This window comes from Silene latifolia, chromosome 11 (assembly GCF_048544455.1).
Source record: "Silene latifolia isolate original U9 population chromosome 11, ASM4854445v1, whole genome shotgun sequence".
NCBI lineage: Eukaryota > Viridiplantae > Streptophyta > Magnoliopsida > Caryophyllales > Caryophyllaceae > Silene > Silene latifolia.
In genome coordinates this window covers 15,171,107-15,185,733 of record NC_133536.1, presented here as the reverse complement: position 1 = coordinate 15,185,733, position 14,627 = coordinate 15,171,107, and the positions used below count along the sequence as shown (strand labels likewise).

Below are 14,627 nucleotides of genomic sequence, written 5' to 3'. Positions count from 1 at the left end.
TGATAGGGGTGACACTCATATATAAAAAGATCCCCTAGATGTAACGCCTAGGTAGATTCGGGTCATTTCGGGTTTCAATGTTGGATTTCTATCATCAATGTACAGGTTGAAATCGGTTCAGGTATATATCGGTTCAGATTAAAACAATTCAGGTTGAAATAGTTCAGGTTCATTCGATTTTGGGTCTATTTCGGATATTACAAATTCGGTTCGATTTCGAATCAATTCAGGTCGATTCAGGTTTCGGGGTGAAGTTCAGTTATACCTTTCGGGTGTACGGTCAGGTGTTGATTCAGGATTTCAGATATTTTCGATCGTTTTTTCGGATTCGGTATATTTTGCCAGGTCTAAATGCGGCAATAGTGAAAGTAACAATAATTACAGCGGGAGTAGTGAAATTATCACTATTAATGCACAGTAGTGACAGTAACAATAATTACGGCGGGACTAGTGAATGTAACCATGATTAAGGGAAAGTAGTAAATTTGTCTCAAAATTTATTTTATCGTAATTTTAGTATATGTCATAGAAAAATATATCAATGATAAACTTATAGATTATGCAACTTTAATTAATTTTATTTAATGAAAAAAAATTAATGGTAAGTAGAGGTAGCCTGGACGAAGCCGGACACCAATACTAATTACATATAGTATATATGAATGAATGTTTCACACAAAATCAGTGTGACATCCTAAAAACATCCTCACATGATCTACCAGAATGTCAAGAGTTACCATCAAAACACCACCATAATCGTTCACTCGCAAAAACAAAAACAAAAACAAAAAAACACTAGTATATCACAGCAGACATAAGATGATTAACGGGTTGTTAAGCACGTTCACCCCTAATCCTCCGAGCAAGCTGAATATCCTTGGGCATGATAGTGACACGCTTAGCGTGGATGGCACAAAGGTTAGTATCCTCGAACAATCCAACAAGGTAAGCTTCAGCAGCCTCTTGAAGAGCCAACACAGCATGACTCTGGAATCGCAAATCAGTCTTAAAATCCTGGGCAATCTCACGAACTAGCCTCTGGAATGGCAGCTTCCTTATCAACAGCTCAGTGCTTTTCTGGTACTTCCTAATTTCACGAAGTGCCACAGTTCCTGCTCTGTATCTGTGTGGCTTCTTCACTCCACCCGTAGTCGGTGCCGACTTACGTGCAGCCTTGGTCGCTAATTGCTTCCTGAGGACTTTCCCTCCTGTACTCTTACGGGCTGTTTGCTTTGTACGTGCCATCTAATCTTAATCAACGTCTACTCTGTATTGGAAATCAATGATAGATTGTGTGTATTTATATTTATAATAACTAATACAAGTGTCTCTAGATTCCTAAACTAGGTTAAGGAAATACAATTGTTTTCCTAATCACAATTAGGAAAACTAAACATTACCAAAGTAGCAAACGGAAACTCGGCTTGGTTTAGGAATTATTTCCAATACTGCGTTTCGGTAAGTCGTGAGTAAAATCAAATACATTCACCGGTAGCAAGAACCCTAAAAAACAGGTGTCATTACTGTTCTATGTCCCTAACTCCCTAAGCTCTTTTTGTTTTATGTTACTATGACTCGGTTGCAAGTAGCTCTTGAGAAAAGCATTCATGGTTTTGATGGTGATAGGGCGCCATCGGGTGACGGCCAAATTGCGGAGGAGATCCTCTGTCTCATCTTGTGTCTCATTACTTCTCCTAATGACCGTCTTACCGTGTGAAATCATCGTCATTATATAATTTAATCACATTTTATAATTATTACTGTTAGAGTTAAAGTTAGTTAAACCTGAGTTAGAGAACCTGTTAGAAGTTTGTTACATCTTGAGCTATAAATATAACTGCTCATTGTATTCAGTTGTTTACGAAATATAATCAAATATTATTCTTCTTCTTCATCTTACCTATCTCTAATATTCATTCACTTACATTCATACTAAATACAATACATCAATATACTCATATTTCTAGGTTTGAACAATTACAATAGATTTAAATAAGTTAGTAGGAGGACCTTTTTACTCTTTTATGTCTTAGAATCTAAATTCAACTGATAAATTAGTCAAAAGTAGTAACACCGAAAGTTAGTGCACCTTTTATTCTTGTAATTTGTGATTACGTTGTGGGTTGATGGAAATTTCGTAGCTCTTTTTAGTTACTACACTTTTTGATAATTTCGCTACCGGGGAAGTGGTGATTGACCCCCATAACTTTGTGCAATTGTGAAATTAACCTCCAAAACTTTCATTTGGAGTGATTAGGCCCCGTAACTTATATAATAAGTGAAATTAAACCCCTTTGCCAAAATCTCACGAGAAATTCAAATTATCATATTACAAAAGTAAAAATGGTTATGTTTTTAAGAAAAATGCAAAATAAAAGTTTAGAAAATTAATAAATAAAATTAAAATATTTTATGAAAACAAATAATTTTTTTTACATCTATATGTAATTCGGTATGATTTAAAAAAAAAACATTTTTATGTGAATTATTTTGAAATGCTGAAAAATAGAAATATTTGGATATTTTTTTACCCTTTTATTATATTTTTTATATTTTTTGTCATGAAAATCTTTTATTCTGACTTTTGATTTTAACACAACTATCTAAGAAAATATTTTGCAATTATTTTATTTTTTTTACAAAAATTGTACAGTTAGAATTTTGAAAAATGTACTTTATATAAAAATAATAAATTATTTGTTTTCGTAAAATATTTTAATTTTTTACCTAATATATATGCTATTTTTTTATTAATAATTTAAACTTTATTTTGTATTTTTCTTAAAAACATAACCATTTTTACTTTTGTGATATGATAAATTGAATTTCTCGTGAGATTTTGACAAAGGAGTTTAATTTCACGTATTATGTAAATTACGGGGCCTAATCACTCCAATTAAAAGTTTTGGGGGTTAATTTCACAATCGCACAAAGTTATGGGGGTCAATCACCACTTATCCAATTTCCCTACTTAATTCATCTCACGTTCTGTATATAATTTTCCATTTACAAACATTATACAACAAAAACTCAGAGATATCATTGAATTTCTTTTCCCACAGTCATGGACGTGTCGACAACGTTAAAAAGTGCACAAATGTCCCGCTTGCTATTAGAGTAGTAGGGAGTCTTTTGCGTGGTCAATCCAAGTCTAAGTGGCTATCATTTCACGACAAAGGGTTAGATTGTCTTAGTGAAAGTAATGATAGCATAACCTGCATATTGAAGCTAAGTTACGATCAACTTAACTCTTCCTTGAAGGCTTGTTTTGCATACTGTGCTATCTTTCCCAAGGATTGGGTGATTAGTAAGCAACAGGTGATTCAACTTTGGATGGCACAAGGCTACATTAACTTTGAGAATTTGGGTGAGGAATACTTTCTTAATTATATTGCTTCAGAAGTGCTTCAATTTGGCTTGTTTAGCACTCTTGTAGTCCTGTAAGTTGTACCGCGGTGAATGATGCAGTTACACTGGTTTTCATGTTATGAACATGATTGGCTTGTAATTTGAAAAGCCTAGTTACTGAATCTGCATTTGCAGACGACGAGCATGAGCGACATCTATGATCAGATCGAGGACAGAGATGAGGATGAAGAATCAGCCCTATTACACATTCAAATAACGGCATTTTTTTATACTGTCTTCTGCTTTTACGCTAATGCTGGTAAGAAAAGACAATGCTGATGCAAAGAGACCCACCCCAACAAGGCAAAGATAGGTACTCCTCAGAAAACAGGTGACTACTGTTCTTTACCCCTTTGCTCTTTTAGCTTTTATCCCAAGGATTGATGGAGGTTGAACTTTGGTCATGCCAACTTTATATTACTATCTGACTCGGCTACAAGTATCCGACGTGACATGAGGGCAAATGTCTTATAAGTTCATTTTGTGAAAAAAAAAAAGTTATTATGGTTTTGGCTTAACATGGAATATCGATGTGTCATATTTGACTGTTGGGAGTGTCGGACATGAAATATGCCGCCAAAGTTAAATGTCAAGCCTAGATTGCCTTACTGGTTTCTGTGGTGCTGATGTGTCATGTAATTGATATATGTGTGATTTCTTGCAGCTGCAAAGAAAGGGATTGATAATAGTGGAAAGACTCCTGCTGATGACAAAATTCCGAAGCGCAGTGGTTACGATGTTTCATGCTGTTCTTGCAAGAAGTAAGCGATGTTTCCCACGTTTCTTGCAATAAGAGATTGAAATGTGAATCTATCCTCAACTGTTTCGACTTGTTGCATGCAGGACCTGTAAGTCAGGCTCAGCTTTGCATTCCCACTCAAAGGCCAACTCATGCATAGCGACCGAGTTGGAAACCACGTGAGGGAATGGGAGAGCTTATACTCCAATTTTGAAATATACTCCCTCCGTCCCGGTCAATTGTTGTCCTTTCGTTTTGGCACAAAGACCAAGGAAAGAGGAGATGACCAATAACTAAATGACAAGTGGAACAAATTGAATGAGAATGATCAAATTACTCTTCAAATTCATTCTTAAAATAGAAAGGACAACAAATGACTGAGACACCCCAATATGGAAAAGGACAACAAATGACCGGGGCAGAGGGAGTATTTGGCAATTTGTTTGAGGACATCATCATGGTTGACATTTCTCAATTGTTTTGGCATAGGTGTTTTGTGAGTCATGAGAGACTGAGTTTGTCCACCTAAATACGAGTATTTACTCGATTATTTGGCATATATTTAGCTCCGAAACGCGTTTGGGCTTTTTTGGTATAATTTTAATATTTTATTAATTATATGGTAATTTGGTATATATATATAATATACGGAGTATTATATTTTATATATATTTAAAAGTGAGAAACTGAAAAGAATAATTGACAAATCGATCTCGATTTGAGATCGAGTCTAAGATTCAATATTTAGGCTCGACGAACTCAAGCCAAACTCTCAACTCAAAATTTTGAGGCGATCTCGAGCTCATAACAGCTCGGTTACACCCCTAATCATCAATATGTAACACCCTGTTCTAAACCCTGAGTCGGGAGCGGTCTCTCATGGTAGCTCGTCAGGCTCTCTACATGGCCAACAGATCAACACGGATCCTTTCTAGCGCATTTTGTCCTCACGCATCCCGGGAACCTTCTCGGGAAGTCACTTATCCTAAGACAAAATGTGCATGAGTGGGGACAAAATATGCTGGAAAGGACCCGTATTAATCTATGGGCTGTGTACAGTGCCTGGCGAGCTACCATGAGTGACCGCTCCCGACCCAGGGTTTAGGACGGGGTGTTACAAAGTAAGTACGAATTCTAATGTTATGTTTGGAAACTAAGAATTAAAATTGACTTTCGTGATTGAAACATTTCAAGCATTTGGGGAGCCTTATAATTTGAAATTGAAATTGGGATCAATTTCATTTTTTTTATATCAACCATAACCTAGTTAAAACAACTTGGGATCTCGAATCCTTACCCAATAATAGTCATTTCGATTTCATCACTAACCGGCTTTGTTCCGTGAAACAAATATCGCCCCAATATTTACTTTTCGATTTGTTTCCTAGTCGCAAATATTTTCCGGTCATAATATTTGATTTACAATTCTATGGTTACTCAAACATCATTGGGAATTGAAATCAAGAAATTAATTTCAATTGATCTCCAAGCGCGTTTATGAAATTGGTTTGGAATTGAATTAAAACATTTGAATTTTTTCAATCGAAATTAAGAAAATTAAATTCACGTTTCCAAACACTACGTTAGTTCTTTTAAACGTGAGAGTTTAATTCAGTTCATTTTAATTTCTATAATTTGATTTAGGTAGTGTTCGTAAACGCAGAGTTGATTTTATTTTCATGATTTCAATTGAAGAAATTCAAATGTTTAAATTTAATTCCAAATTCAATGTCATAACTCGTTTGGGGATCACTTGAAATCATTTTCGAATTTCAATTTCCTAATGGTGTTTAGAAAATAATGAAATTGGAATTGGAATTTAGCAGGATAAGTCTATGGCCCTGTTCTTTTGGACTTAAAGTCACTTAATTTCAGTTCACTTCAGATCCTATAAGTTCAGTTCAGTTCAGTTCAGATCCTATAAGTTTAGTTCAGATCCTATAAGTTCAGTTCAGTTCAGATCCTATAAGTTTAGTTTAGTTCAAATCCAATAAGTTCACTTCAGATCCTATAAGTTCAGCTCAGTTCAGATCCTATAAATTCAGTTCAGAAAAAATCAGATCCTATAAATTTAGTTCAGAAAAGCTATATACGGGGTATTATTTTTAAAGACCAATACAAAAACATTTGACATTAATTATTCGATACATACATTATTATTTTAAAAAAATCACTCCTCTCATTAATAATTTCAGCGTCACAATAGATTTGGGCATGTTTGATAAAAAGCGGAATAAGACCATGTATTAGGTACGAAACAACATAGTCAAAAATATTTGGGGAGGCAATGGATCCGTTATTGAGAGTGATAGTGAAGATGAAAGTGATGAGGATTATGATAATATAGAAATAATGGTTAGAAAAAAAAAAGATATAATATGTGATTTATTTGTTATCGTAATGTAATCGTAGTATAATGTATGAACAAACCAATGCATATAAAGGGGAAAATTTTTATTATTTTACCTTGTGTTTTAGACTATAATTTTTTTTTTATTAATGTTCTCTCTTGGCAAGTAATAATAATAATAATAATAATAATAATAATAATAATAATAATAATAATAATAATAATAATAATAATAATAATAATAATAATAATAATAATAATAATAATAATAATAATAATAATAATAGTTAAGTTAAATAAAATAAAATAAAGTTAAGTTCGGCTCCTATAAGTTCAGTTCATAAAAGTTCAGATCTTATAAGTTCAGTTCAGTTCAGTTCAGATCCTATAAGTTCAGTTCAGATCCTATAAGTTCAGATCCTATAAGTTCAGTTCATATCCTATAAGTTCAGTTCAGATCAGATTCGTTTCAGTCCAAAAGAACAGGGCCTATGATTCGCTTAAAAAATATTGTGATGGAATATATTTGCGACTACAAAGAAAATGAAAAAAGAAATATTAGGATCAAATTTCTATCATAAAATAGTCTATTAGAAGATAATATTGAAAAGAACTGACCCTAAAAGTGATAACAAACCGAGCCGAGCACGAGCTTAACCTTGGTCGGCGTGTGCTTATGAAGCAAAACTCAAGTTTTAGCCGATCTCGATCTCACCCGAACTTGAGATAATGGAGCTCATTATCAAGCTTACGAAGTTACGAGTTTAAATCCGAGTTCGAGTCGGCTCGAACTCAACTCGAGCCGATATATAATTGTCGAGTTTATGTTTTTCTCTCCAATATTATAGGAATTGAACTTTATATATACTAGTATTGGTGAAAATATATTCATATGAGATCTTGTTTGATTCGTCTTTAATTTAACTTTTATAATTCTTGAAATACGTAGGTAATGATATTTAACGCGTAAAACACGCATTAACAAACATGAAAAAACAAAGTGTTATAGTGGAGTTGAACTATTTAGCTCTTCAAGAGAATACCCATATAAGGATTGTTGTCGACAGCAGATGCTCCGACTAAAAAAAATCGTTAGTAATTTGGGAAGTGGATATGAATGATGATATGAAAGATGAGGAGCAATTCGTACAGGAGCAATGGAGATGAAAATTTACTCTTACAACAAAAATCAAACTGATAAAGATGAAGTCAATCCAAAGTCAGATCAAGTCAAGATTTTAATTACTGAGGTAATTCTTTTACCCTTATCAGATTTTACTGTTTCGCAATTCGCAGTACACACATCTCGTATGCTTTTGACTATTTTACCCATCTCTTCTCCTTTTAGGTTTTAGCTAATTTTTGTGATCGTAAGAATTGCTCCATCTGAATAATTCATTATCTCTAATCACATTGTTTCAATAAAATTTCAAATTGATTGACAATAGCTAATTGCAAGTCAAGTTTACTCATTTTTGCCGGAATTTGTAGGATGCATGCTTCTTTTTGTTCTGATCATTGTTTCCCTGGTTTTATTGGAAAATTAATAAGAGTATTGATTTCCATAATACATACTCCCCTCCATCTCAATCATCTGCTTGCCTTTTATAATCTTTATGAGGAGTATTTTAATCAAAATAAACAAATAATTGGAACGGAGGGAGTATAACATTGAAGAAAGATGATGATCCATCCGGAAATCGTAATGAATAATAAAGATGATAGAATTGAGGATGTATTTTTCTGGACTTTTTATGATCGACTGTGAACTCAAATAATTGGACTCAGAAACTCGTTTATTTGTAGACCACTTATCTCACATTTACATTATCCACACCCTTAAATCAATTGTTTGAAATCGTCCTCACAAATTTTAGGAAAATACGTTGTACAATTCCGAAGAATCGGAGGGCGTTTTTATGTGATCAGAAACAAAAGGAGGAATTTTCTGCACCAGCATTCAAGTAGCAAGTTGTAGGAATTTTCCACGTAATTTTACTCGACAATTTCTTCATATATATCTAACATTTCAATTGCTACTTCATTTCTTATTCATCTCATATATCCTTTTATATAATCTTCCCACAACCATGGACCTTGCAACAACGTTAGCTATAGTTCAAACTATCCTTACTGCTATCCAAACTTTGGCACAGTTGCAATCATTGTGCTCCATTTCTAACTGCAAATCTGAGCTTGATGACCTCCAAAACACCGTTGAAACTGTCAGAGCTGTTCTCGAGGATGCTGATGCCAAGCAGGACTCTCTTAACTCCCAGGAGAAAAATTACGTCAAAGAGCTCAGAGATGCTGTTTATGACGCTGATGATGTGCTAGATGAGTTCCTAACCCTTGCCAAGCAGAAGCAGCTCAGGGACGATGGTGATCAATTCACTGACAAGGTGAAGTCCTTTTTTTCTCGGTTTAAGCATGTTACTCATAAACTCTCTAGTAAAGTAAAAACGGTTAACAAAAAGTTGAACACCATTGCTACTAAGAGTAATATGTTTAGTTTTAAGGTTGACTATAAGCCTATGAAATATACAAAGGAGGAGACTTCTTCTTTTCTGAGTGATAAAATTATCGGGAGGAAGGAAGATGTGGAGAAGATTATAAGTGTGTTGATTGCCTCTGTTAATGTTGAGCATCCACCTGTTTCTTTGCTTGCCATTGTGGGGATGGGAGGTTTGGGAAAAACCGCTCTTGCCCAACTTGTGTATAACGATCCTAGGATCACCAAGGCATTCGAACTGAAAAGGTGGACATGCATTGCTGATCAGGATCAAGATCAGTGGAGCTTGAAAGGGTTTTTAGGGAAGGTGGTGGAAGGATTATCCATTGATGATAAAACGTCTTTGGAGGAGATACATCATAGAATTAAGAGGCAATTGGGAGGGAAAAAATATTTGCTCGTGTTAGATGATGTGTGGACTGAAAGTTATGATCAATGGCAGCAGTTTGAAGGGTTTTTGAGGGTAGGGGGACGGGGGAGTTGGGTAATTGTAACTACACGCTCGAAAGCAACTGCCCAAATGATTGGAGGTGATCGAGTGCATGTGTTGCAAGGCTTGTCAGAACCGAAGTCATGGCATTTGTTTGAAAGGATGGCTTTTCAAACAAACGAAAGAGATGATGAATTAGTAAAACTTGGCAAACACATTGTTAAAAAGTGCACCAATGTCCCGCTTGCTATTAGAGTGGTAGGAAGTCTTTTGCGTGGTCAATCCAAGTCTAAGTGGCTCTCATTTCACGACAAAGGGTTAGACTATCTTAGTGAAACTAATGATACCATGACCCGCATATTGAAGTTAAGTTATGATCAGCTTGTCCCTTCTTTGAAGGCTTGCTTTGCGTATTGTGCTATCTTTCCCAAGGATTGGGAAATTAGTAAGCAAATGTTGGTTCAACTTTGGATGGCACAAGGCTACATTAATTCGGAGAATTTAGGAGAGGAGTACTTTTTTATATTGATTCAAAGATGTTTTTTTCAAAATATAATTGTGGATAATTTGGGGCGAATTTTGGTTTTTAAAATACATGATTTATTGCATGACATTGCTGAAAAAGTAGCGGGTGAAGAGATTTGTAGGGTCAATTTTGATACTTCTAATGTGGGTAAAAGAGTTCGCCATCTCTCTCATGTGAGTGAAACTTATGGACAATATATCTTTGATGATACTCATATTCGTACGTGCCTTTTTATTAAGTTTCATAAGGACTTTCAAAGGGACTATAGAGTTGATCAGTTACTAGCAAGTAGATCAATACCGAAATGGACACGCTTAAGGTCATTAGATTTGAGTAATTCACGGGCCGAAAGTTTACCAGAATCACTAGGTCAACTATTGCATCTGAGGAGTTTAGACCTCTCATCCAGTAGTGCTCTAAAAGTTCTTCCCAAATCAATAACAAAGCTAGTTAATCTGCAAACTTTACTATTACATTCTTGCCCTAAGTTAAATCAATTGCCAAATGATTTGAGCAAGCTCACTGATCTAAGCACCTTAACTTTAGCTGAATGTGATGCGCTGAGTCATATGCCGGCAGGCATTAGTATGTTGACCTGTCTGCACACTCTTTGCCAATTTGTGGTGGGTTCGCGTCCAAGTTCAACTTCAAAGCAATGTTTTAATGGGTTGGAAGACTTACAACACCTGAATAAGTTAAAAGGGAGTTTGACGATTGAAATAGCAGGACTGAAAGATGAAAAATTTGTGAAGGAAGAACATGGAGGGGGAGCCTATCTAAGGAGTAAGGAACACCTAGAGAAAATTGTTATTAACTTTGGACGTGGAGAGGAGTATGGAAGAAAGGAGTCTGAGCAAGCATTGCTGGAAGAGATGCAGCCTCATCGTGGTGTCAAAGCATTCGAGTTGAAGGGGTATCATGGTGAGACAATACCGAGATGGCCAGGGAGGGAAGATAACTCGGCATTGTTTGATCTCCCAAATCTTGTCACTTTGGAGATCCAAGATTGCAGTGAGCTGCTCTATCTGCCTTGGCAGATTGGGAAGCTGCCTTACCTAAGAACGCTTTATATTTCAGGATTGTCGAATATGGAATATGTGGCAAACTCTGAAACACTTGCCTCGGGTGAAGGATCATCCTTCTTTCCTAGCCTCGATCGACTCTTTATTCATAAGTTGCCAAAGCTAAGAGCGTGGTGGCGGAGATCAGAATCGTACGTGGTCAACCCTAATGACAGTGGGAGAATCCGAGATGCACGGGTACAGTGGGAGCATCCGAGAAGCACAGGATCATCTCCCTGTTTTCCTGTACTAAAGAATCTCACTGTACAATATTGTGAAAAGTTGATATTTGTTCCTTTAAGTCCGCTACTTGAATGTCTCGAAATATATGATTCCAAGAGAGATATGAGGTTCACACCTCGTCTTCAGCTGCTGTCGTTATATCCCAAATTGAAGACACTGGAAATCAACAACTTGGAGCGGCTGAAATCAATGCCAATCGAGTACTCTGACTTTCTTTCAAAGATAAATATAGAGAATGAGGAGAGAATGGAGAGGTTGGGAGAAGTAAATGAGTTTCCGACCTATTTATTGTCTTTAGTGCAAACCCTAAGTATCACAAATTGCCCGAAACTTAAGAGCGTGGGAGGATGGTTGGAGCATCTTTCTGCCTTGTGGGATTTGAGTATAGAAGGCTGTCCAAATGTAGAGTTGGGAGGGATGTCATGGCATAACTTTGCTGCTACCCTTCTATCCTTGTCTTTGTATGGAATTAAAGAGATGGAGGAATTGCCAGAGGGGATACAGTACTGCACTTCCCTCCGACATCTATCCATTAGGAATTGTCGCAAACTGAAATCCATGCCGAAATGGATTCCCAAACTCACCTCTCTCCGGATGCTCTATCTTTGGCGCTGTACCGAGAGGCTCAAGGAAAGATGCCAACAACCGAATGGGGAGGACTGGCCTGTCATCCAACACATTTCAATACTTCACGTGGGGTAGAGAATAGTTATCAGATATATTATTCTCTCTTCCCGTTCATTTGTTTACCTTTTTTATTCTTTATGAGGGTATTTAAATAATGGTAAAAAAATAATTCGGACCGTAGGGAGTATTATGTTGTGAGATATTAAGTTAGAGATATTAGTAGTTAGTAAATAATAATGATAGCACTACAGATTGTGTTTACCGTTGTACATTATACAACCGTTCTTTTATTTGATTGTAATAAACGAGTGTATTTACCAATTAAAAGATCATCGTACGCTTTAACAATGTCTTAATTTGATTCTCCTTTGTATATTATGAAACTGATTTTTTGCAATGAACTTGATGTGCATTACTTCCCTCTAACCTTGAATACAGAAACAATCCAGTCCTAAACATGTGCCCAAATGTAGTTTCGACATGTATGAATTATAAGTGAGCGAGACTCTTATAAGACGGCGTAACATGTAAGAACATCTCATAAATGTTTTTGTGAGATAGTTGCGCAGTGTTAGTAATCTTAATATTGATCCTCTAAACCTGGTGCTTGTGCAGTTAAGCAAGAAGAACATAGCCTTCTAACTATTCTTGGAACATCAAACAAGTGCCTCTCGCAAGCCAAAATGTCCTTCTCAAGTAGTCCTGCATGCATTCAGGAGCAAGTAGTAATGACACATCAATTTAGCAGTTCAAGAGCGAATAGAACCTCGGCATACTAATTCGCCAAAGTCTGTAAAACATCATCACAGTCGAAGGCTTGTAAATTGAGGGTGTGAATCAGTATAGCTGAGGTTTATGCCAGCAATGCATTGCAGGGATGTTGCCGGTATATATCTAACCCTGAATGCTGTTAGCTAGGTATCATAACAGATTGTACCAGAATTGAGGTTAAGGAAAACGAGGTGTGCCAGGTAAAGCCTCAAGCAAAGATATATCATACCCGTTTCACAGCATTCTGAATTTTGACAAATTCCTGTAATAACTGAGATGAGTAGACTTGTTTATGTGATGCTTGTAATTTGTGTTGTTCGGGCAACTCTCAAGTGGCATTAACAAGGATAAAGAAACTATGAGTGTCCAAGCGAAAACCAGGCCACCAGGGACAAGAAGCTGATTATGGGCACGCTAAGCCAGGACACTCCTTCAGCTCTCATTTGATTTAGTTTTCGACCAAGATTCTGAAATCTCTCACAACTGCAAGAATGGAAGCATTCATCTAGTGGGAGAGCTGTCTTTGATTTGGTTTTCAACGAAGATTCTGAAATTTCTTACAGCTGCATGAATGGAAGCATTCATCTTATAGGATACCTAGCTGCCACGGGTGACCAAATATCGTTTCAAATATTTCTAGATGTAGTCCAACTGTTACGTTTTTGTTCATGCATAAGTTATTTGGCTCCCTTGATATTGTTTCTGTATGCTGTTATTTTTAGTGTGCTCTCTTTGTGTTTTTTTTGTAAATTCTGGTATCATCTTAAAGTGTGTAATTAAGCCTTCCGCTGTAAAGCCAAAGGACTTATGAGGATGTGGCGCTGAAGATGATGATGATGATGATGGTGAATCTGACGAGGTATATGTATATATTTTAGTTTATTATCCTTGTTAGCTGTGATACTTTTTGGGAAATCTTGTAGTCTTCTTAAGTTATACAGCAGTGAATGCTGAGGTTACACTGTTTTTCGTGTTCTGAACATGATTGGCTTATTGATGTTTTCATAAGTCAGACTTGTATTTGAAAAGCCTATACTGAATCTGCATTTGCAGACGACGAGCATGAGCGACATCTATGATCAGATTGAGGACTCGGAGGATGAGGAATCGGCCCTATTATGCATTAAAATAACGGCATTTTTTTATACTGGAACTCGCCATGTCTTCTGCTTTTACGCTAATGCTGGTAAGATGAAGAGTTAAGAACGATTAACACCTAAGAGGGGGAGGGGGTGAATTAGGTGTACCTTTTTTAAAATTTTATTCTTAACTTAGTTAATTAACTACTTTAGGCTAAGAATAAAGAAGTACAAGACTTGAGAAACTTAATTGAAGGTAAGTTCACAAGAAAGACAGTTCTATGTCACGGTATAGGTGGCTGTGGACACGTAACTTGATTAGGTACATGCGAGAAATAGCAAAGTGGAAGAACGTAAAAGTAAATGAACAAACAAACGACATTTTAAAAATTGGTTCAGCCTCTACTCCGAGGCCTACGTCCAACCGTTATTTTATTGCTTGTTTAGAAATTTACTCAAACTTACTAAACCCCTTACAATGAAAATAACTCGCCAACCTACTCCGGTTGCACTCAAACTTAAAGCTACTCCGCTTCAAGAGTTTATGGGTTCTATCTCAAGGTGTTACAGAATCTTGAATCTCAAGAGTTCACTTAAATGAACATGGAGATTACAATGAAGATCTAACACGAGAATCATGGAACAAACTCATCATGTCACAGACAAATGAATCGATACTTGGAGGTTTTACAGCTTTTTCGAAAACAAGTTTTGAAGACCTAAAATCAGAAAAACGTTTTGCAAACACTTGAATAACAAAGCTTTAAATGCACAAATGATTTGCAAGGTTTTTACAATAAATGCTTTGGAAGTCTTGAGAAATAAATGTGACTAAGACACTCTATTTATAGTGGATTTAGTCTTAGATAAGTACACTTTGA

General features: G+C 36.0%; 2 protein-coding genes across 3 annotated transcripts; one reads left to right on the top strand and one right to left on the bottom strand.

Annotated features, from left to right (window-relative positions):
- Positions 1-819: 819 nt before the first annotated feature.
- Positions 820-1,260, bottom strand: LOC141611173 (histone H3.3-like). Its single transcript, XM_074429643.1, has one exon. The coding sequence runs from the start codon at positions 1,243-1,245 to the stop codon at positions 835-837; it is 411 nt and encodes a 136-aa protein (XP_074285744.1). The 5' UTR covers positions 1,246-1,260; the 3' UTR covers positions 820-834.
- Positions 1,261-8,905: 7,645 nt separating this feature from the next.
- On the top strand, positions 8,906-13,549 carry LOC141611168 (putative disease resistance protein RGA1). 2 transcript variants are annotated; one of them, XR_012528544.1, is made up of 2 exons: positions 8,906-12,505; positions 12,908-13,358. XR_012528544.1 is itself a non-coding variant. In XM_074429627.1 (2 exons), exons 1-2 carry the CDS (start codon positions 9,002-9,004, stop codon positions 13,007-13,009), a joined length of 3,024 nt encoding a protein of 1,007 aa, XP_074285728.1. In that variant the 5' UTR covers positions 8,906-9,001; the 3' UTR covers positions 13,010-13,549. The 2 variants fall into 2 exon arrangements, 1 of the variants encoding a protein (XP_074285728.1); XM_074429627.1 differs by having other exon boundaries at positions 8,906-11,967; positions 12,952-13,549.
- Positions 13,550-14,627: the final 1,078 nt, after the last annotated feature.